This window comes from Numida meleagris, chromosome Z, assembly GCF_002078875.1.
Source record: "Numida meleagris isolate 19003 breed g44 Domestic line chromosome Z, NumMel1.0, whole genome shotgun sequence".
Lineage (NCBI taxonomy): Eukaryota > Metazoa > Chordata > Aves > Galliformes > Numididae > Numida > Numida meleagris.
In genome coordinates, this window is record NC_034438.1 from 74,172,244 (window position 1) to 74,195,193 (window position 22,950).

The following is a 22,950-nucleotide window of genomic DNA, read 5'->3' on the forward strand; positions in this document are numbered from 1 at the left end:
TTCTTCTGTTTCTAAAGACATCTCTCTACTAGGCCATGTCTGCAAAAAACTGTATAGTTATTTTAGCAGGAGTGGCTTTTCATTTAGACTGGTGAGCTAACATCTAGTAACAGGAATTGCCCACTGGGAAGCAGAGTCTTTCTAAAGAGGTTTGTCATGTATATCTAGTACATTTACATGGACTAGTTAATGTAAATAATCTAAGCTTTCGACAACAGTTGAAAACAGGCTCTAAATACTTCTAGAGGCAGAGAGAAGCTTATCCATGTGAAAAGAACGTTAGCCTGAAATAAAGATGAAATTTGAACACAGCCATTTCAGCACAGCGTTTCTCCTGATGTCCTCTGAGTAAATATTAACTAACCAGTGGTAACTGTAAGGGATGAAATGAAGACCTAGGAAAGAGGAGAAAAAAGTAGCCTTTTAAGTGGCTTGCTGTAGAAATTATCATAGAATCATCATAGAATGGCCTGGGTTGAAAAGGACCTCAAAGATCATCTAGTTTCAACCCCCCTGCTGAGTGCAGGGTCGCCAACCACTAGACCAGGCTGCCCAGAGCCACGTCCAGCCTGGCCTTGAACGCCGCCAGGGATGGGGCATCCACAACCTCCCTGGGCAACCTGTTCCAGTGCGTCACCACCCTCTGAGTGAAAAACTTCCTCCTAATATCTAACCTACATCTCCCCTGTCTCAGTTTAAAACCATTCCCCCTTGCACTATCACTATCCACCCTCGTGAACAATTGTTCCCTCTCTTGTTTATACGCTCCCTTCAAGTATTGGAAGGCCACAGTGAGGTCTCCCTGGAGCCTTCTCTTCTCCAAACTAAACAAGCCCAGTTCCCTCCACCTTTCTTCATAGGAGAGGTGCTCCAGCCCTCTGATCATAGTGGCGCTCCTCTGAACTCGTTCCAAGAGCACCACGTCTTTCTTGTGCTGGGGCCCCTTACAAAGCAAACCTGAATAAAAAATATCAGTGTAGCAAACTGTATGCCTTTCTCCAAATCCTCCTTAATTCCTCTGGATGGGCAGCTGAGAACTGTGGAGAGTCTGAGATCTGAGAAGTACATAATGCACAAAGTTACAATGTAGTATTTGATCATTTCCTCATATAATGTTATCACTAGTTTATAATATAATTACACTCTGTCAAAGCGTGGCCATCTATGATGCACTCACTTATCAGCATAGAATACAGCAGGATATCATTGAAGCAAAATGAAATTAGTATACTAGAGAGGTCACAGCTTGGATCTTACTAATGTATGTCAGCTGTTCCAAAAGTAATACCTCCTATTTTATTCTTTCTCAGTGGTTTACCATAAAACCATGACATTCTGTTAGCTCATGACATCAGAGGCAGATATTGGTGGACACCGTTCTGCCCGTCTGCTGCCATCTGTCACACGTTCAATGCATCAGCCTTACTCTGATTACACTATCAAAAATATAGAAGCCCCAAAATGAAACAATTGATTCAGTTGTTTTGAAGGAGTTTACAGGCTTATACGTTTGGAATTGCAGAGGACAATTCTGCTTCACTTGCCAAGAATATAAAAAGGAGTATTGGTATTCTTACCAGTTTATTTTGTCTATCCATTTCTTTTCCTAGAATTTCTTCAAATATAAGCAGGGGATGGAAAAGGATAGGAGAAGGCTATGAAATTCTCTTAGCCCTGGATATTTCTCCTAGTTAATAGGATTCTTGTTTTCATAGTCAGGGATGACTGTATATTTTCAAAATTTAATTAAAATTGGCTTTTATTTTGCCATAATCCTTGAACAGATATAATGCAGGTATCTTGATGGAATTGTTTTGTTTTTTAAAATTCTTACTTGTGTCACTTTCTGCTGTTAGTGGTGTTTTACAGTGGTGTGAAAGACTTAATCTCACATATTATAATGAATGAGTCTCTTTAAAAAAAAAAAAAAAAAAAGCATTCTGATGCTGTTTTAAACCGACAGTTTAACCTTACTGTTGCAGCTCTCTTAACAAGTGGTAGCTGAGCCACCATAGCCATTGGTTGGCTGTAGCATACCCACAGCTAAAAAGAGTATCTCTTATGTGCTTTAATAAAAGTTAATGTCAGTGTATTATTTTATCTTTTCCCACAGTTAGTTATTAATAATAACGTTTGGGAAAAAAAAATCTATCTCTAGCAATATTCTGTAGATCACATGAAATGTAGACCATACTGTTTACCTTTTCATTAACTTGAGTTTCGAAATATTTGAAGCAAAACATCCTGTGGCTGTTTTCATTTTCCAAATAGGTTTGTTTTCACTGATAAAAGGCAATCTGCTTTTAATTCACTGTGGAATGCCAAATATTAGTTTTGCATAGTGGATGTGTAGTCGAGATATTTGTTTAATTCCTTCTGCCCACTGAGATTTTATGTTCTATTACTATTTTTCCCCGTATTTTTTTCAGAATAAGATAGGCGTACTTTTCTATTTAAAGAGTTAGCATAAATTTCAGTAAGGTACAATCACATTGTGTCAAGTGTTTAGCAAGTGACAGTGTAACTGCGGTTTTTATGATTTAGCTGTCAGGATTATTATACTGATGGTTGCTAATGAGCAAATCAAATTCATGACAGCTGCAGAGAGAGTTGGTAATTCCTTAGCCACGTGACACTAGACATTTTCTGGGTCTTCGCTGATAAAAATGTCATGGGGTTTACCACATCAATATAAGACAAGAAGCAGGGGGTGAGCTGTGCTTCGTGCCCCTCTGCTGAAACTCTTTACATCCATTTTACTATTGTTGCAGCTGGCACCATTGCTATTAACAGATGGTAAACTCTGCTGTAAAGATTGTATTAAATGTTGCCATGTGACTGCAGCTGGACTTTATTGTTGGTGCTTAGTCACAGCTGTTGAAATTATCTAGGTTTTGACTAAGCTTTTGTACAGGTTCTGCACACAGTCCTGTACTGTCAGCAACAAATATATTTGCCAGTCATCAATAAAATTGAAGAACACGTGGCAGATCTGCTGTCTAATTTTTTAAACAGATTTCCAGCTGTGTAGCATTTTAACATGGTTTTTTGTAGCATGTGTCCCAGAACTGGTCTGGGAGGCTTGATTCATTAGTATCGTGCACTGGAAACTAATGCTAAAAAAGTTGTTCATTACAAGTTTGGGAACAGACAAAGGCCACAGCTTTATTTCATCTGCACTTGCATGTCAGAAGTCATTCTGTCAGACTGCCCCTCTGCTGCCATCTGTCACATGGCAACAACGTGTAATGGAATACTGGTGAGGAGGTTCAACCTATACTGCCATACCACCAACATCTGCCTCTGACATAGTGGACCAACATCTTAAAATGGGAAGCAGTATTTTTGGAGCAGCCCTCATACATTAGTATCAGAGATTAAACTGGGCACACACTTGTCTGCAGGAAGGATTCTGCTCAGTGAATTTTGAGTATATTGGAGTCATCAACACTTGGAGCCATGCCATATTCTTCTAAGTCTCAAGACTACTGACAGGCATGCCACAATTTCTTCTTTGGTTTTTCTTTCTTCTAGGTTTGTTTTTTCTTTCTTCTAGGTTTGGTTTTTCTTTCTTCTAGGCTTCTTTGGTGAGCTTATTCTGGATTGTTTAGTGTTCAGGAACCAGCTTTGTCTTGTTTCGAATTTAGAAGCAATTCTAAGGCTTTAGAACAGGCAGCTTATGCATGGCCATAGGCAGATGTGCCAGAATTCAACTGAACAGCATGATATGCAATATGATTTTGATCGTTGAAAGTCTGGGCTGCCTAATGAGAGTAGCTGTACTTAACGTGATTATGCAGGAATGACATTAGTGATGACTTGGTGTAGATATTTTAATATTTCAAGGCTATAATACAACAGTTAAGGTTTGGGATGTTATTTTGAAAGTGACTGAATTTAATATCCATGGTCTATATGAATTTGAGTCTTAGGAACCAGCTAAAATATTAACAGTGATAATAAAAAATCTTTTGTGAATTATCAAATTTAAATTCTACTGTTTCACACTTGAGAAGGTGCTTCTTCACCTACCAAACTTCTTCATGAATTCACTGCATCACTGGTGCGGCAATGCACCTTCAAGCAAGAAGGACCTCAGAATGATGTAGAAAACAACTATGGGCAAAACAACTGACAGGAGCAAAAGGATAAAGTTACAGGGCTTCTTCTATATTACTTTTATTTCTTTCAAAAAAGTGTTTAAAACACAGTTTCAAAATACCAGTTTTCGTCCTGTTATCTTATTTTTAAACTATGCAAGTGATGGCCTAGGATTAGTCCTTGTATTAATCCATAACATGCGTTTCATCAGCGACCAAAAAAGAGTAAAGATAGGGTAGTCACAGTGCTTATATTGCTTTGTATTCTTCTCCATAGATTACCATGAAAGCATTTTATGAAAAGCTGTGATATTAGAGGTATTAATCAATTTACAGCATCGTGATAGCTAAATAGTTATTTGGAGCATTAGGTTCCTTAGAGTGTATCAGTAAATGGTAATCTTGGATTACAAGACATGAACAGGGCATGGTTACACAACAATATTTATTCTAACAAATACTCTTAGTTTTAAAAACATAAATTTCCTTAACAGGAAATTTTAAAGATAATTCTAGTACTTTTCAGCTTTGTGACATGGAAAGAAGGGAAGATGGCATTTCTAAAGTGAGTAGAACTTCAATTAAATAGCTGCATCCAAGGAGGAACAGTCACATCTGTATTTTCTATCTTTGAAAAATAGAAAGGTTTCTATTTAAGTTGATATTACTAAATGTACATTTTTGATCCTGGCTTTAATTTATTTTAAAAATGTACTTTCTAATGGAAAATATATTTTAAAAAGTCACTATTCCCTGTGGATTTAATCTGAGGAAATGCATTAAATCATGAAAGGGGCCTGATGCAAAGTCCTTTGCAGTTTAATTGAAGACTTTCTGTTAACTTCAAAGGCTTTGGATCAAGCACAGAATAGTTGCTGTCTTTCATTTGGGCTTTGGGGGATTTTTCCACAGTCCCCGCCCTTTCTCTTTTCCACCCTTCCCCTCCACCCCCCCTCCCAAGAATTCTACTAGCTACAAAAACATTCTGATTAGGATAGATTCAGTTATTGATATAAAACTTCTGTTGCTGGTGCTAGTGCCTTTAGCAGCAGCATAACTAGATAATTACTTATATGCATTTTTAACATTCTTTGCTTATGAAAATACTTTGCTTGCAATCCATAAACCATAGAGAAAGGACTACTGTATGAATCAGTCTTTTGTGTAATACTGATGTGATGGGTCATCGGCTTTCTGTAATACACTTATCATTAATTCTTTGCACTTAGCTGTTTTGTGGTTTGATGTTGGCAGTGTTGCAGGAGAACAGCTGCTGTTCTTGAGGGAACCATGAAAAGTATTTATTTATTTTTAAACGTGAATTCTGGTTGTTAAAACTCTTTAAATTAGAAACTGTATATAGACAGTGTGTTGTTATAATAGGAATAAATTAATGATGATTTAATATGTTTATGAAGACCTAATGATCATCTGATAATACTCTCTCCTTTTTTCATTCTTTTTAAATAACAATATGGTCAACTTCAAAACAGCTTTTAGGAACCCAGAATCATTGTTACCCATTTTTGCTTTAGAGTGAATATGCATTGCTCATGCATATGAAGATGGTTCCTTTCCTCAGCAGTGTTTATGCTGAGAATAGCAAAACAATACTTCTCCACCTTAGGCATTATGTTGCAGTTCCTTTCTTATTTCAGTATGGAAATAAAGACAGTGATTTGCATAACTGATACTGATTTCTTTATGTAATAGTTGTATCTGCCAACTTCAATGTGTTTTGGCATTGATTTAACACCGTTACACTGCTTAATAGAATTGGATTGATGCTGGAAATCAATGTTGCAGTGCTGGATTCCTTCTGTCTCCAGCATTTTGATTCTGTTTGAATGGAAGTTGCGCTGAATGTATGAAACCACTGTTTCCTGAGAGTTTTCCATGTCAGACACCAGATGTTAACTTTAAACAGGAATGTCTGTGGTCTTTCTAACAATACTGATGTAGAATTTTGCAGTCAGTGATGAATATCACATTCAGGCGTAAATACTTTCTCTATGTGAGTGATTGTTGGATGTTGGTGTTTTGTTTTTTGTCTTTCCCTGAAGTCTTCTCATCTTCCAAATTAAATTTCTTGATCTGTGAGCTGTTTAGCATGTCTTATGTGTATATAGAGAGGAAATAATATATACATAACTATATTTATATAAATACACATATAACCATTATTTATATAGATGTATTTATAGTATATAAATGTCATTTTTTGTAAAACTAAATGCTTAACAGTGTGTAATCTTTTCTGTTTTGGAGTCTGGAACCCACTGATATGGCTGCCGCCAAAGTATTGTCAGTACAGAACTGCCTGTTTTTTTTAACAAATCTTTCTCCACTCTTTCTCACCGACTTCTCCACTAATTCTCCTTCTGTCTCTTAGCCCAGCCAGTGTCAATCTCTTCCCACATGCCCAGTGGGAGAATTCAGTCTGCTGTTTATGCCACATTCTGTTCATTTCCTTCCCAAAACTGATTAGCCATTCTTTTGCCCACTAAATCTTCACCATACTTTCTTTGTGTTAATTTCTGTCTTCTCCATTGTCCCCTTTTCATTCAAACTAGGCTGCCACCTGCTTGCCACAGTAGGGTCACCATTTGAGAGTAAGGAGATAGATTAGACAACGTTCGCATCGTTTTCAACACCAGAGCAGCACATGCAGTGATATCAGTTTAGTTACAGCCTGGATTTTGTCTGTTCTCAAAACAATATTTTTAATGTTCTGTGTTGAAATAAAACAATAGCAGCTTTGGCTGTTTTTCATTGTGAGATAGTATATTCCTGACACGAAAAGGCTGTCTTCTATCAAATTTTACTTTACTAAGCCAAGGATCTATTAAGATGTGATCTTTAGAAAAGACTCAATCTCAAAAGTGATTGCTTTTGATTGGAATTAGTTCATTTCAACCATTTGGTTCTCAGAGCAGAATGTGGATAGGCATATTATTCTCAACAGAAATCAGAGAGCAGTCACTTCACATTTTATTAACACAGTGTTTGGCTATCATCTAGGTAGTTTGGTCACAATGAACACACTTACAAGAGCATAAATGGACAGAAACATGGGTGGGGAAGCACAGTGTTTTTCAGCTCAGATATTCCTATAATAGTGGTGATTCAATGCATGTGGTTTTGTATACACACAGTTGTATTTTTTCATTACCAGAAAGATTCATAACACAGTATATGTAAAAGCATATGCAACTCTGAACTTTTGGTCTTATTTTAAATGAATACTTAAGTTATATGCCTAAGTTTTTTTGTAGGGCGTGAGCTGTAATGGGAACAATAGAGTAAAATATATGAACTAGTCTCGTTTTTATGTTTTCCTTGAAGAAAATGAAAGAAAGAAAGTATTGTAAGAAGAGGTTCTCAAAGTGTGGTGGATTTGATTCTGAATAAAGGAATGTCAAATTACTGATGTCAGAATTTCCATGATATAATTTTCAGAAATACTTCTCAGGCATGCATGGAATGCCCAGGAGACAGGCAGAGATCCAGAACCACAAAGCATGCATGAGACAGTGGTACAGAAAGGAGATTTAGGTGTTAGAGGAACTGAGGACCCTTCAGAGGCAAGAGGAGACAGAAAAAGAAAGATGAGCTAATTTATTAACCAAAATTGAACCATGCTGCTGGCACTGAAAGTCTTCAACAAGGAATACAAAACAAAAAGGAGGAGGAAGACTACATTAATAGAAAAACATCTGATTCACAGTCAGGTGATCAACAAGGAGTATATGACAATTTTTCACAATCTCTCTTGGAGGCCAAGTTGGGAACAGGTCAATCCAGTGAATAATGAAAACAAATCAGGCTGTCTACAGTACCAGCTGGTTAGCATCTCCAGTACTTAACTGCAGAAGAAGAATATACGTTATAAATGCTTCCGTACCAGTCCTTGAAGCCTAAGAACATACTGGGTGAGAGTGGAATACCTGACATCAAACATCAGAGATACAATTGATATTTTCCTTTAACCAGGTCTTCAAGATAGTTAATGAAAGGTGCCACCTCTAGAAGGATAATGAGGCAGGATGTATGTGCAGGAGAGTGGCACTGTGTTGTGAACAGCTGTGTTTTCAGTATAACTGTATAGAAGTGTGACAGGAAAAGTGAAACTCTTACAAGTCTCATGAATGACAGTCAGCTCTGTAATAAAAGTTTGGTGCTAGTAATGTCCTGAACTTCTAGTTAGAATTGTGATGGTGAGCAGAAAATGATAAATCAGATTATAGAAACTACAAGTCCACAGCTAGTAATGGTGAGAGATTTCACTTACCCTTAATTAATTTGATTACTAAAGACAATCTCTGAATTGCATTCTTTAGGGATTGATAGGGAAAGTTAATCCACACGAAGGGGTAGAGAAGAGGATGTGCTCAACCGAACAAGGAAGCCCTGCCTTGCCATTAGTCTGCTAGATCTCTAAATATTGGTTCCCACTGATGAACTTCAGCCAGTGTTGATGGAGATGGTTTTAGAAGTGTATATTTCCAGCAGGTCATTTGTGTGTATGACAGTTCTCATCAGAGTAGTAGAAATCCAAATCAGTATTGCTGTCAGTGAGGGAAGTGTTCTAGTGACAGAAAAATTCAAATACTTTTCAATATTGTTTTAAGAAACACCATGGAGTTGGAACAGAAGGTAAGTGAGAAGATGTAAGGTACAACACAGATGAGCTGGAGTCTTTCATTATTCCTATTGCTTATAGAACTTACTGTGTTAAAATGTGTTTAATGCTATGTAGATAATTGTAATTGCATATGCTAAAGACTGACAACTAATCACATATTGCAAACTGAAAAAGCTTTTTCTGCATATATGCTTTGAAGAGTAACTCAGAATTGCGTAACAAAATTAGAATAAAATTACATTTCTGATATTTTTAAAAATGAAAAGCAACAGCTGTTGTGCTTTACTGTTTTTACTTTTATTAATGCAAGTGTATCTTTATCTGGTTGTATGTCATAAGTACAATACAAAATCATAATCACTTCTTCACTGTTTCCTGTGCAGATCATTTTTCAAGTGCTGCATCTCGGAACTAAGGAATTAACAATTATAAAAATTTAAGAAATAAATAAAGAGAGAAGTTATGGAATTATGAGGATTCTTTTGGCTCACCGTGAGTCTTTGACACTGGAAAATTCTATGAAAAGTGCTGAAGGCACTATTTCTTGAAATTTTTTAACTTGAACAGTGGAAATGGAAAAACAAGATTTTCTTGAGTTATTGGAATTCTCTTTAAAGAAACAACCCATTTATTGGGAATGTAGTAGGTAGCTACATTAAGAAATTTCAGTGAGGGAAAATGAAAACAGGTTTACAGTGTATTGCCCCTCAATGGCAAGATTTATGAGTATGTATGGAAAATGTGATGTAAGTGGTAACTTACTGAAAGTATAAGGGCATTACCTTTGAGGGCTGTTGGCCTAGTTTTCCTTTGTTTTGAAACACAAATAATTGCATGCTGATTGAAAGGGTTGAGTGATTACACCATAGGAAAATACTTTTTTGCCAAAGTAGCAATAACGTAATGACCTTAAAGAGAGTCGAGCCTCCAAGCATAAAGGTGATTATTCTGCATGCCATGCGATGAAATACCTGCTAGAAAAAAAGGACTGTTCAGGATTTATGTTTATTTTGCATTCATCATTTGCTGATATTCTCAAATAGTATCAGGGCTTCCCTATGTATCTGATATGTTTATGAATAGAGTAAGTTTTGAATGCATATACTCCCTCAATAGACTTAATGATAAAAAATTTACATTTTGGTGCTAAGGAGTATGATTATCTCAGATGTCTAATAGTTTTTCAGTGAACTGAATTTGTCTTTTTTCAGAAAGTGCCTGAAAAACATTTGGAATGTAAGATACCTGTTTTCAGTAGCGCACAAAAATGTCAATGTGAGATACCAAGAGGCTCTGTCTTGTTTTAAATAGCATACACTTTTATGGGCCTACTCCTGGTTAATGTGTGAAGTATTTATGAAGTTTTTAAGTCTTCTACACCTCCAAATCCCTGGCTCTCAGTAGTTAGTGTCTTCAGTGGTGGCTCAGAACATAAATACATCTCTCCAAGTTGTATCTGAGGATGCTGAACTGACAATTTCTTGTTAGATATTTCTGAGTTCCCTGATGATAATTCTTCTATGTGTGAAAGTCTGAGCAAGATGAGCATTTTTGACAGGCGTAATTCTTTTACATTGTCATCAGAAGTTATCTGAAATGCGTATGCTTAATTTAGGGCTTGGTTTCAAGTTTCGGTTTTGCATCTGTTTTAAAATTTGAAGTTCTGAACAGTGTCTGCTTTCTCCAGATTCTTTGTTATAAACTGTCCTATATATTGCTTACACATACGCTGCTTTATCAGGCTGCAGCTGACAAGAGATACTTTGAGGTCTGAGCTTCTATTTTACTATGGAATATTGTAAGGACGTCTGAGGATTATATCTGTGTAAGTTCTGTGCAGAATTTTGTCTCCAAACTGACTTTGTAAGGAGACCAGTGGATATCTCAGTTCTGAAAGTTAACAATGTCATCCAGGGCTGAATACTGTGAGCTTCTTGGCCCATTAAGTAGCTCTGACAACGAAGAGCTCATCCCTGTACCTTGCCAATGTATTTGCTGCTGTCTGCACTGTAAGTCTTTGGACTTGCCCATTATGCACTATTGGATCTTGAGAAGTAAGCTGCAAACCTGAGTATTCCTTGTCTACTTGTTGCTCTGGCTCTCTCTTCTATAACAGACAAGCAAGTATAAGTAAGCTTTACATATATATATGTATATAAAATGTATGTATCACTTGTTTCACCTTTCATTTTGAGATGGTTGGCCAGCTTAACTCTCTGCTGAGAATTAGGGAACTGCCTGCTTGAAGCCTCTGGACTCTCATTCTGGAAGCTCAGCTACAAGCAGATGATTTGTCAACTTTTCAGTATACTTCACTTTTCTGAAAGTCATTTGTGGCTTCAGGTCTGATATACGGTGGTTGTCAGATTAATTTATATGTGAACTTTCCTCTGAATTTCATTCTGTTATCTGAAGAAGTCTTTGTGAATTTTGTAGTAGCAACCTTTCTCTTTTTATTGTTCATAGCTACTGCCTCTTTCCCACAACTAATTCCATTCCTGTTTCCCCTGAAAAGTACATTTTTTTGCTTCAGGGTATCTATTTCATATTTTACTTTCCACTTTAGTTCCTCATTATTATTGATCCTTTTTCTTCTCCTGTGGCACCTATTTTACTGTGCCCTGTACCAAACAATGAGTTGGACTGCCATAATTGGAGGAGGTGGGGAGAGGAGTTGACACACTGCTGGTTTTGTGACCTCTTTCATTATCTTTACAATTTGGCTTTTTTTTCTTCAAAAACTTGTTTATTTGTGTGGGAGGCCAAAGTTATAGGATTATACACATATTCTTCTTAGCCTTGTAAGAGGTGATACAGAGCTAGCAGTATATGAGTTCTTCCTATAATCTTGCCATTTCAGCCTACAGCTAGAGTCTACACCTGTTCACCATGGGGATATAATTAAGAGTCCATGCCTGTTTATTCTGGATTTCTTGTTCTGACTTCTCTTTATTCAAGCAATTATAGGAGTTCTCATAAAGAGAAGAAGGGAAGAATTAGTTGTAGATTAAATACATGATTTGTACTTGGGCAGGTCTGGGGTTTATTCCAAGCTCTGCCATAGATTACAGCAGGGTTTAAGTACTATTTCTTTTTGACCATTTCCCAGTGTGAAAGAATACATGTTTACCTCACAGTTGCACGATTAGCTAAATTAGTTGTGACAGCTTAATCCAGAGGAATGCTATTGACTATTCTTAATTCCAAATAAATTTGATCGTGAAACTTGACAACTTTACAAGTTGTAAAGTGCTGTATTGGGCTTCTTAAAGGGCCTTCAAACTTTGTTTAGTGCTTGGACTGTAGTTCTTCCAACATGCGTATCACAGAATCACAGAATTGTAGGGACTGGAAGGGACCGCTATAGATCATCAAGTCCAACCCCCCTGCCAAAGCAGACAAAGAGCAACGGGGAATCTACTTAGTTTGAGTTTCTGGCATATTTTACTCATGTTTTGCATAGAGTGATGATGATAGAAACAAGTTTATACTCTGTACTCCTTTTAGGAGGAAGGCAAAAACAAGCTAAATTGGATGTAGATAAATCTGAATGAGCAGATTAGGGGGAAAATAATAACTTTAATTCAGAAATACAAATGAAGCTAGGGCAGTATGAGCAGCTCAGCACTGGTTAGAAGATCTTGATGCTTCTCCCCAGAGCTAGATTCAAAATTTGTAGACATCAGTGATGAGGTGACAGTCAGTTCTCCTGGCATCAATGCAAGTTCAAGTAGATTCTCCAGACCTCTCACTTTTATTGAGTGTAGTCTGCAGATGAGTGAAAGTTGTCCAGAGTACCGTGTGTTCTCATGAGTGCTCATGCCTCATGGTGCTTGCAAGAAAAATAAATCTCCAAATATTTTTATGGTTAAATTATGGCAATAACAGAAAATTACGCTAGCCAATATAAACTGTGACAAGTGATAAAAAGAATAACAAACAAGACGTCAAGGAGGGGTGTTTTAAGAGAAGTTGTTCAATTTTTGTCCTGTTGTTCCATTACAAGACATTATTTTACTGTTTTTTGCAAAGGCTTTAGATCTGTTAGTACATGCACTTTAGCTTCAGGTGGAAATTTTTCATCAGCTAATCTGTATATAGTCCAATCTTAAAGAAAAAAAAAAAAACACCATTGAAACTTGCATGATGTTGTGAGATTCATACAGAATTAATTGCCATAAGAATTTCCCACCTATCTTGTTGTTCAGCTTGTATATCTACTTCATAACAGCTGTACCATCATTTTGATGTGACTTGGAATATTGGATTGAGTAAAAACTGAGTAAAAATTGAATAAAATCTGACAATTTCTGGTTATCTTTTTCCAGTGCAGTTTTTAGTGCTGATGTTTCTCTCCAGTGCATAGTATGTCATTGCTCCCTGCTATTTCTGTATTTAGGAGTGTCACACTCTTTTGAACTCTAGCCTTGCCTTGCCTAATGAAGATGTGTTTCCTGCCTTCTCTATCTGATTCATCCTGCTATCAGTGAAGGGAGGACGCAGTCACAATCTCATTCTGTCAGGAGCTTTGGGACAGCATGGCCACCACAAGTGGTATCCAGTTGCTTCTCTTGCCAAAATCATCAGTTGATTGGATGGCCACAAATCGCATATCATATTTCTTACAGACATAAGGGAAGAGGGAGAACTAACAGCATTTCAGTCAGAAGATAACTTTGGTCAGTGATCTTATTCCAAAGCAGTATGAAGTCATGGGATGGACTTGGATGGCAGCCATGATCTAACACCTTCAGACACCCTGTGACTCTACATTAACTACACTCCTTCTGCTGTTGTGAAAGACAGCTGTGACTTGTTAGAGCTCTGGGAACAGTATGTGGAGTAATAGGTTTTCTGTTGTTTTTAGGAGGGAGAGAGTTCTTGTCCTAAGCTTCTACAAGGAGTATCACAATTAAATCTTCTTTTGGCCCAGAACTTAGGATTTTTTTTATGCTTAACCTGGTTAGCATTTTCTTTTCCTTTTGTTCTTTTTCCTGAGATCATGCTGCTGTTATGCTTCAGACTGCACTTCCAGTTAATTTAGAAACCTCAGTATGACATGCTTCAAGGTTTTTTTTTGTGTCATAGGTTTAGTAATGTACTGTAAACTGTATGCTCATCCATAGAGTTTCTGGCTGTCTCCATCTAAATATCATGACAAACCATTTACAGGGACAGATGTAAAGCCACCAAGCATTATCTGTCTGTCAGCACTGTCCTTTGACCCAACAGAAATTCTAGTTAGTAGTCTTCTAGTATTAATCTTGTTTTAAGCTACCTGTAGCTTCTTGTACAGAAATCAGTTGAAAGATAAAAGTATGACCTCTTCTCTATTTTTTATTATAATGGTAGCACAGAGTAGAACCAAAAGGAATTTTGAACAGGATGAGTAATAACAGTGAAGCAATGACCAGAAGTCAGCATATCGTGTCCCCAAGTTAATCCTTAGTTTCTGTTGTTTAATTCTTCTTGAAGGTCTGCCATCTCAAGCATGCTAGCAAGGTATTGCTTTTAACAGCAGCAAATCCCATCTCTACCAAGGCATTCTCCTTCTCACTTTATTTCCTGCATTGTACGAGGCAGGTGCTGTGCACACAAATTCTGCCTGACATTCCCATCCAGCTGCTTCCTTTTACCCAATGCTGCCAGCCCTCGGAGTCATTGCTTACTTTTTCTGACCTCTGTCCAGCATATTTCAAAACTTGTAGTGTAAATCTGTTTTTTATTTTAACAATCTTCTAACGTCCATTCTTTTCTTAATCATTGCCACATCTCACAAAGTTTGCCTCCCCTATGTGGGGGACCCCTGTGTGTTTCTTGGTGTGGGTTATACATATCCTACTTTATTATATTGTAACTGGCAAGTTAAGGTTTGAGGTTTGTGCCTCATCTGCCATTCAGGATGAGGAACACTTCTTTATGCAGGCTTATTTTTTTAATTTTAAGGTTTGAAAAACACAAAGATCAGTGCAATTAATATTGTTAAGTGTCCCTACTGAGTTTAATGTAGCATGGTGGTGATGACAGGTATCTTTATATATAAAAATAATGCATCACTTACCAAGATAAAATCTGAAGAGTTTGGATTCTTGTGTTGGTAGCATACAACTTACCGCTTCAGTGCTCAGTTGCTTTGTTCATTTTGCTGTGCCTCAGTTGCAAATTGAATGAGGCAGAGCTTTCCTATGGAAAGTCTTGCCTGAAAAAAATGAGTAGTGCAAAATAATGCAACAAGTAGCAGGAACCTGTTAAAGCAAGTATTTATAAGAAACAAACATGCTGAGGGGAGGTGAGGAGTGGGAATGTTCTTGATATAGATTCAGTAGGTACTTTATGTTTTTTTCTCTGCCAAGGCTTTATATACTGGAAAATAGTTGAGGAAAAATAAATTGAGCATTGGATGTGCCAAAAAATAGAAAAATGGGAATTTTTTAAGAATGTGAATGTCATATTATATGTTTGTTGGCTGCTGTCTCGCAGTGTGAGTAGCGTTTGTGAAGTATTTTGCTATAAGGAAAAAATGTGGTTATTCCATATGCATTGGCATGTATATGCTTAAACCCTTTCTATAAATATTTGAATTAAAGGACACCAGATGTTGCACAGAAGCTGCTGCTGCTTTCTGAACTTCATGGTATATTCTTTCAAAACCCACAGGAAGTAACTGAGGGAAAAAGTGTATTAATTAAGTTCAGAAATACATTTTCCAACTAGACAAAAATCTCCAAAGAAAATACTCTTTGATCTTCAGAAATGTGAGCTTGCTGTCCCAGGAATCTGGTGGCAGCATGCAGCACTGTCACATGGGAATCAGAACCCAGACTCAAAGTTCTCAGAGCTCTTCTAGCTCTGAGAGTGAGTCTGAGAGTGAGACAGTCTTTGGCCCTTAGTAATGGACTCATCTTTTGACCCATCTTTTCCAGCCAGTAATCATAATGCTGTAGACAGTCTACAGGAAAGATATAGCAATAATGCTATATTAGCAGGGACTTGGTGAGGAAGGAAGGTACTAGAATTTGCAGATACTCTGCGCTTCAAATTAAAATCTGAACAGACAAAACCAGAATTGGTTGAGGAACAAGACTTACATTTTGCAGACCAATTAAATGTTTCCATATTTGGAAGTAGTAGATCTTTGTAGCTGTGGTGTCTCCATTATATTAAGAAACTTAGCAGGAACATGTAGGATTTCAAATTTCAGGATCTGCTCTGTTCTCTTCAGACGCAAAGCACTGAAAATGACTCTCCAGCTAAGTGGTTGGCATGACTTGTCTCTATGTCTCTACTCAATGAATACATAACTGTTCACATTAAGTGGCATAACTGCTGGAAGAAAAGGTGCATACAAGCTAGTAAGATTCCCTGATGAACACTCATATATCAAACAGATCGAAAACTTCAGAAATGTATGTCTGATGTACTGGGTAGTCTCTATACATGTGATGGTTTGACCCCAGCCAGCAACCAAGCAGTCACTAGCAGCTCACTCACTCTTCATTCCTTGTGCCCAGCAGGATGAGAGAGATTCAGAAGAACAAAAGGGAGAACACTCAGTACTCATGAGTTGAGATAAAGTTAGCTTATAAATGAAGCAGAACTGTGTGTTAGCAAAGCAAAATAAGGAATTAATTCACTACTTCCCAACAGCAAGTAGAAGTTCAGCCACATCCCAGAAAACAGGGCTTGTACACATTTAACAGTTGCCTGGGGGAGACAAATGCAATAACAACAAATTTCCCCCTACCTCCTTTACTTGAGCTTGTGTTGGTTAAAAGTACGTAATACAGCGCGGAATATCCTTTTAGTGAACTGGTTGTCAGCTGCCCCAGCTGTCTTTCCCTCCCAACCTCTTCCTGTCTTTCTCTTGAAGGAGAAATGAAGGCCATGATGCTGTGCAAGTACATCTCAGCAATAACAAAAACATTGGTGTGTTATCAACTCTGATTTGGTCGCATATCCAAAGCACAGTACCATATTGGCTTTTGCAAGATGGGGAAAGTTGACTTCATCCCAGGACAGACCCATTACAGTCTCCCATTGCCTATTCCGTACCTTTACGTCACACTCATATCCAACAGTAATTATTCAGTACATCCGCATTAGCTACCCCCAGCCTGCTACCGTGTGATTGTATACACAGATATTATTTTTTCCTTTAGACTGTGAACTGCCTCCATCAACTGTCCCCTGAGTTCATTCAGCCCTCAGCTGGGCTCTGTCACTCAGGGTGGTGGCTCAGGCCAGGACAGGCAGCATGTTGTGCTGAAATGCCAAAGCCTGCTCAGACAGGGTCACTGGGCACTCACCCAGTTCTTTGTAAGCCTCATCATCTGTTGATTGAGGTGGCTTTTGCCATAGTACTTTATGTGACATGCAGCTCAAATCACAGGTTACAACAGTTTAAAAATATATCCATGCAGTACCACTAGGGAGAAGGTGTTTTTTTTTCTCTTTTGTCATAAGTTCTGCTGCAGTCACAAAGAAATCTTCTTAGTGAGCTTGTGTTTTCCAAGTCTGTACACGACAGTTCTTCTCTCTCAGATAAAATCAAGACAAGGCTATCCTTTAAAAAGTCTCAGGTATCTCTCATTTCATTCTTGAAGCGTAGTCATGATAAGAGCCTGAAAATACGATAGCTAGTACCTATGAATTCTAGATGAAGTCAACAGTGGAAACAATTCCTACTACTCTCCTTTTTCTTCAAGTTAAAGCATTGAGATCTTATTTGATCTTTGAATCAGCCTGTATAATTCTGTTATTCTTACCACATAACATCTGGGGGTGTTTGTCCTTAAGATCAGGTTAGACCTTGCCTCTCCATCACATTTCATGTATAACACTTCAGTATCTGTTATGTTATTTTCCCAGCGTTAATGGTATCCAAACTGTACTTCTTGCAAGCTGCTCTATTCCATCATGCAGAACGGCTTCTACCGATACAGTGCTATCTTTTCTAGGGGTTCATCAACTTGCTTTACACATATAACATAACATATAATATAATATTCCAGAATGTATATTTCAGAAGCTGAATATAAACTATGTGACTGGTCCAGAATCACGTTAATATACATAGTAGTATGACTGACACAGACCTATCCTGTAAGTATTATTCTGCTCAATTCATGTCTTTTACATTTTATAGCCAAAGTCCACTGCAAATGAGCGAGCCATTGCAAGACTTGCAACGCACCCCCTCTTGAAGCCCAAAATTGCTGAGCTTAAAGGTATGAAGCAGTATATTAACTTGTTTCAAGTTCAGTAGCTTGTCCTTGTGTCAAGTTGTTCTTGCTAATTCCTGATACGAACAAGCACTATTGAAAGAAATGTATATCAGCCCCTGTAACCAGCTTGACAAACTGCAGTGAACAAGGTATCACAAGCTTGCAGTCGCGGGTTTATATGTGACAGTACACCATATGCCATAGAAGATAAAGGAATATAAGACAAACGGGACTCTTAAAGGGAACTCCAAAACTGAACAGATGTAGTGAAGATCTCTAAATTAAGTAAGATTAAATCGGCAGTGAGCAGATACAAAGGAAAAAGAAGCATTTTAACTGGCTTTCCAAAGGTAGCTAAAAGAACCATAGAGTCATATCACAAAATCACAGAATGGCTTGGGTTGGAAGGGACCTTAAAGCCCCCTCCCTGACCTCTGACTTGGGCAGATTGCCACCCACCAGATCAGGCTGCCCAGGGCCCCATTGAACCTGGCCTAGGGCACCTCCAGGGATGGTGCAGTTCCAGTGCCTCATCGTCCTCTGAGTAAAGAATTAAAACCTAACATCTAACCTAAATCTCCTCTCTTTTAAAACTGTTCCCCCTTGTCGTACCAGGTTTGCAAGTCACTTTCGTTAGCTTCCCTAGTTAAATCCAGTTTCAAAAACAGCATATCCAGGTAGCAATGATTTCAAATCGTTTTCCTCACTTGTTGATGTTGTACTGTAAGGCATTATTTGCCCCACCTATTCAGTTAAAGGTTGATAAAGACATTCAAAATATGTTTATTCAATGCAATAAATTTAACTTACAAAAATATTTTATTAAAACAGCTTGTGTACTTAATTCAAGTGTAGCAGTAACAAATGACTTTTCTTCTGCCTCTCTTTTAGCTGCTGTAAAAGCTTTTAAGGATGCAAGACAGAACCCAGCCAAAGCCAGTCCTTCAGAAAAGAATAAGTCAGAAGCACAGCCTAAATCAGCACAAAATTCCAACAGCAATTTGAATGAACAAGTTCTTAAACTAGTTCAAAAGCAGCAAGGATTTGAAGACAAAACAAAAATGAGTGTGAAAATGGAAACCGACAGAGGAGCTGATAAACTCAGTGAGAGTGAAACTGAACAGGAAATTATGGAAATTGAGAGAATTCCGAAAGAGCTTTCGTCACAGACAATAAAAATGCAAGCAGTCACTCAGACAAGAAAGAAACTTGGCTGTAAAAAAAAGAAGGAAAATGTGAGCATGAACAAATTAACTGCAATGAAACAAATAATTGGGGATGGTAGTGACCTGGAACAACATAGTGAAGAGGAGTATTTTGATGATAGCACTGAAGAGAGGTTTTATAACCAAACTTCAGATTCTGACAGTGATAGCAATGATGATTTCTTCATTGGCAAAGTAAAAAGAAAGAAGAAAACAGCAGTTAATGATCTTTCTTCGGTAAAAGAAAAGAATACACTGCAGAAAAACATATTGAAGGAAGAAAAGAGCACAGTATCTGGGACAGGGCAAAATTTGATCATGGAAGGAAAGCCACATGCAGAAGCAAGGAAGCTGGAATCAGTGTTCTGCACTTCGTTGTCTACCTCCAGTCAGAAATCCCAAAACAGAAGGTAAACCTTTTCCTCTTGCTTTATTCTCCACTATCCTTCCCAGTAATTACAGTTGTTACGATTTTTAGTAGCAGTTACCAAACAAGGAGAATTTCAGTCAGTCACAGCTCAGAATGCCTTCATGTGAACTACTCTGCAGTCCCCTTGTGCTTTCTTGATACTTAGAGATTTTTCACATTATGGGGATATTCACATTAGCACTGGCATACATTTAGGATTCTTAGTAATGTTTCCAAATGAAATCAGTATGTGGAATTCTTTTTTTTATTATTCTTTTATTAACAAGGAGAAAAATATCTATTTTTACCTACAGTGCTTGAAAAGTCATTACACAAGAGTTTTAGTGAAGGCAGTTCTTCACACTGTTTTAGTGAGGGCAGTTCTTCATTTGTGTATCATCTTAGAAGTTTCTTGAATAATCCTATATTATATTTTTATTTTTAGAAATACTAAAGACCAGCCTTTCAAAAACAGACAAACAGGTATGTATTACTTAACCTGATACAGTAGCGGGAACAAAGATAACCTGAGATTTTCTTGCCTCTGCTTTCTGATATTGGCTCTCTTTTTGTTAGTTTGTTTCAATTTTGTGGCATATATTTTGACAACTGTTGTTAAAATTAATGGATTTTTTAGCTGTCATTTTGATCTCTGAATTTTGCTTGCTGTTTCCTATTTTTGCATATTAAGGGATAAAGACAGATACATACAAGAAAATGCTTTTCTGTCTGTGTTTACATTGAGCAGTTAATGTTACCTGTGCACAGGTGAGGGTAATCAGATTATAGTATTTAACATATAGTTTATCTTGTGAGTAATATCGTTAATTCCTCAGTACTTTTTAGTATGTGTGTCACTCTGAAAGTAATGTCTCCTATTTATTTCCATGGAAATTACCACAGATAGAAAAAGCATAATGATGCTATTTAATAGAGCAAATTCTCACCTACAAAAACACTCCTTTTCAACATAGTCACCTTAGCTCTACATTTTCACCAGCAATGAACAAGAGCCTGCATGTCACTGTACAAATCTGTACCAGCAGAGGTGACCACTGTTGCTGTCACTGCTGCTGAAACACACCACCCTCTGCCTCACAGTGCTCGCATCCACAGGTTGGTCTCCATAAATGTTCGCCAAGCATCAATGAATGTCGATGTGTGCCATTGTTTCTGCAGAGAGGAATTCAGTTCCACACCTTTCCTTCATCTGCACTTCCATGTCAGACGCCATTCTGTCATTCTGCCCCTCTGCTGCCATCTGTCACATGGCAACAACATGGAATGGGATATCGGTGGGAAGGTTCAGCCTCTTCTGCCATGCAGCCAACATCTGCCGCTGATGTCATGGGCCAACATCATAAAATAGGACGCATTGCTTTCAGAGCAGCCCTTATATTTATAGTATCTGATTCCACGGTGGAATTCATTAAGTCAAGGGGATCTTTTCAATCATACTGAATTACACTGCATAATTCCTGATTGACTTGCTGTGAAGAAAAATGCTAAGATTGTAGTGAGTATCTGTCTGCACAGATTTTCGAAGTGACCGGTAATAATAAATGTTAAACTATCTGTAGCTTACCAAGTGACAGTTGATTGGGCTGCAAGATGAGAAAATCTTACCATGAACATTCAAATGAATGTGTACCCCATGGCTAATTAATAGGTTATTGAAAATGTCTACAATCTGGAGGTTGTTATTGTGTTCATAAGAAGGTTCATGATGTACTTAAAGTTTCATGTTTTGTTTCTTAACACAGCTCTTCTTAAAAAGGAACCACAGCTCAAAAAGCAACCATTTCCAAAAGCTTCCATTCTTAAATGTGACAGTAAGAATCCACGTTTGGAGCAGCCTCTTCATCCTTCATGGGAAGCAAGCAGGAGACGCCGGGAACAAATGTCACAAATTACAGCATTCCAAGGCAAAAAGATTAAATTTGATGACTAGAGTGTATGTAAATTGAGATTTTAAAAGATGATTTTTGTTAATTTGCATCTTATGATGTTTTTGTAGGTAGTAAAAACTGGTGTTTGAACACTTTTTCTTGATGATAAGGACAGAAAACAGTGTAGAAATCTTCACTGAGATAATATTTTACATTTCTCAAGAATTTATGCCCGTTAAGCCATGTTTGCGTGTCTTGATAATTCCAATTTCATAATGCCACTACTTATGGAATATGCCCTAACATGACTGAATGTGTTTTAAAAACATCATTTGTGCCATGTAGGAGTAGTACAGATTCTCTGGAGTTTTATTTTTGTAAAAATGTACTTTTAACTGCTTGAGGGATTCAATCTAAGGTAGTAGGTAAGAATACCACTACTGAAGTGATAATCCTAGGAGAGTATTATCAAATACACATCTCCGGTGAGGAAAAGAAATCTCTTAAACTTAAGACCTTACAAATTCCTGCATGTATCAGGTAGCTATGAAAGCCAATTAGTAATGCACATGTTGTCAAAACTTCTGGGCAGCAATAAAATATTGGACTGTTAAATTGTGATCTTTGTTGTTCTTTAATTATATTGCTGGTTTGAGCTACTGGAAGAGTGTCTTTAGTATTCCTGTCCAGGAGGTTGTATCCAGGTGGTCTTGTCTGTCTTTCTTGCACTTTTATTAGAAGTCATCTTTCTAATTTGACACTGTTGATAGTTAAGCAAATAGAATGTACATAAAAAATGTACTGTTGGACAAAATTCTTTAGTTATTTTAGTATTTTTCTTCAGGGACTTTTTCGGCAGCTTAATTGAAACGAGTCAAAAAGAGGGATGCTTTAAGTATAGGAATAGTGGGAGCAAGCAGTGGTACATCATTCAGAGATTCACCTGTCTTCTGGTTTTGTAGCTCAGGGACTTACTGTGATATGGTAGTTAACTGCGTTTAATAACCCTCTGTAAATTTCTCTTCTGCAGATTTGTATACTCTAAAATCCATGTCAACTTGTGCAACCTCTGATCTCTTTAAGTAGTCCGTCCTATGTATTGTACTCTGTGAAAAAGCAATCTCTTTTCCTATGTATTAAGCTGCAACCTGATAGGTTTAGTAAGTGCTCATAATAATGAGCAATGAATTTTTATTAACCCTTTGAATGTCACTTAGCATAGGGAAGGGGATTTTGGGAAGAGCAGTGGATATTGTTTGTCTCAACTTTAATAAGGCTTTTGTTGCTCTTTCCCATAATATCCTTATAGACAAACTGAGTTAATATGGACTACATAAACTGACAGTAAGGTGAATCAGAAACTGTCTGACCTGCTGAGCTCCAGAGGTTTTGAATAGCAGAAAGCCAGCATAACTGAAGATAGGTAACTGGTGGTTGCATACTGGGCTCTGTAGTATTTAACATCTTCATTAGCGAAC

General features: G+C 37.4%; 1 protein-coding gene across 1 annotated transcript in view; it reads left to right on the forward strand.

The window, feature by feature from the left end:
* The window catches only part of SRFBP1 (serum response factor binding protein 1), a 72,244-nt gene extending 50,157 nt beyond the window's left edge, over positions 1-22,087 (forward strand). Inside the window, exons 5-8 of the mRNA XM_021380389.1 lie at positions 17,891-17,972; positions 18,861-19,584; positions 20,029-20,066; positions 21,347-22,087. Coding sequence (XP_021236064.1) covers positions 17,891-17,972; positions 18,861-19,584; positions 20,029-20,066; positions 21,347-21,534 — 1,032 coding nt within the window. The 3' untranslated portion in view covers positions 21,535-22,087. The remainder of the gene's footprint in view (positions 1-17,890; positions 17,973-18,860; positions 19,585-20,028; positions 20,067-21,346) is intronic.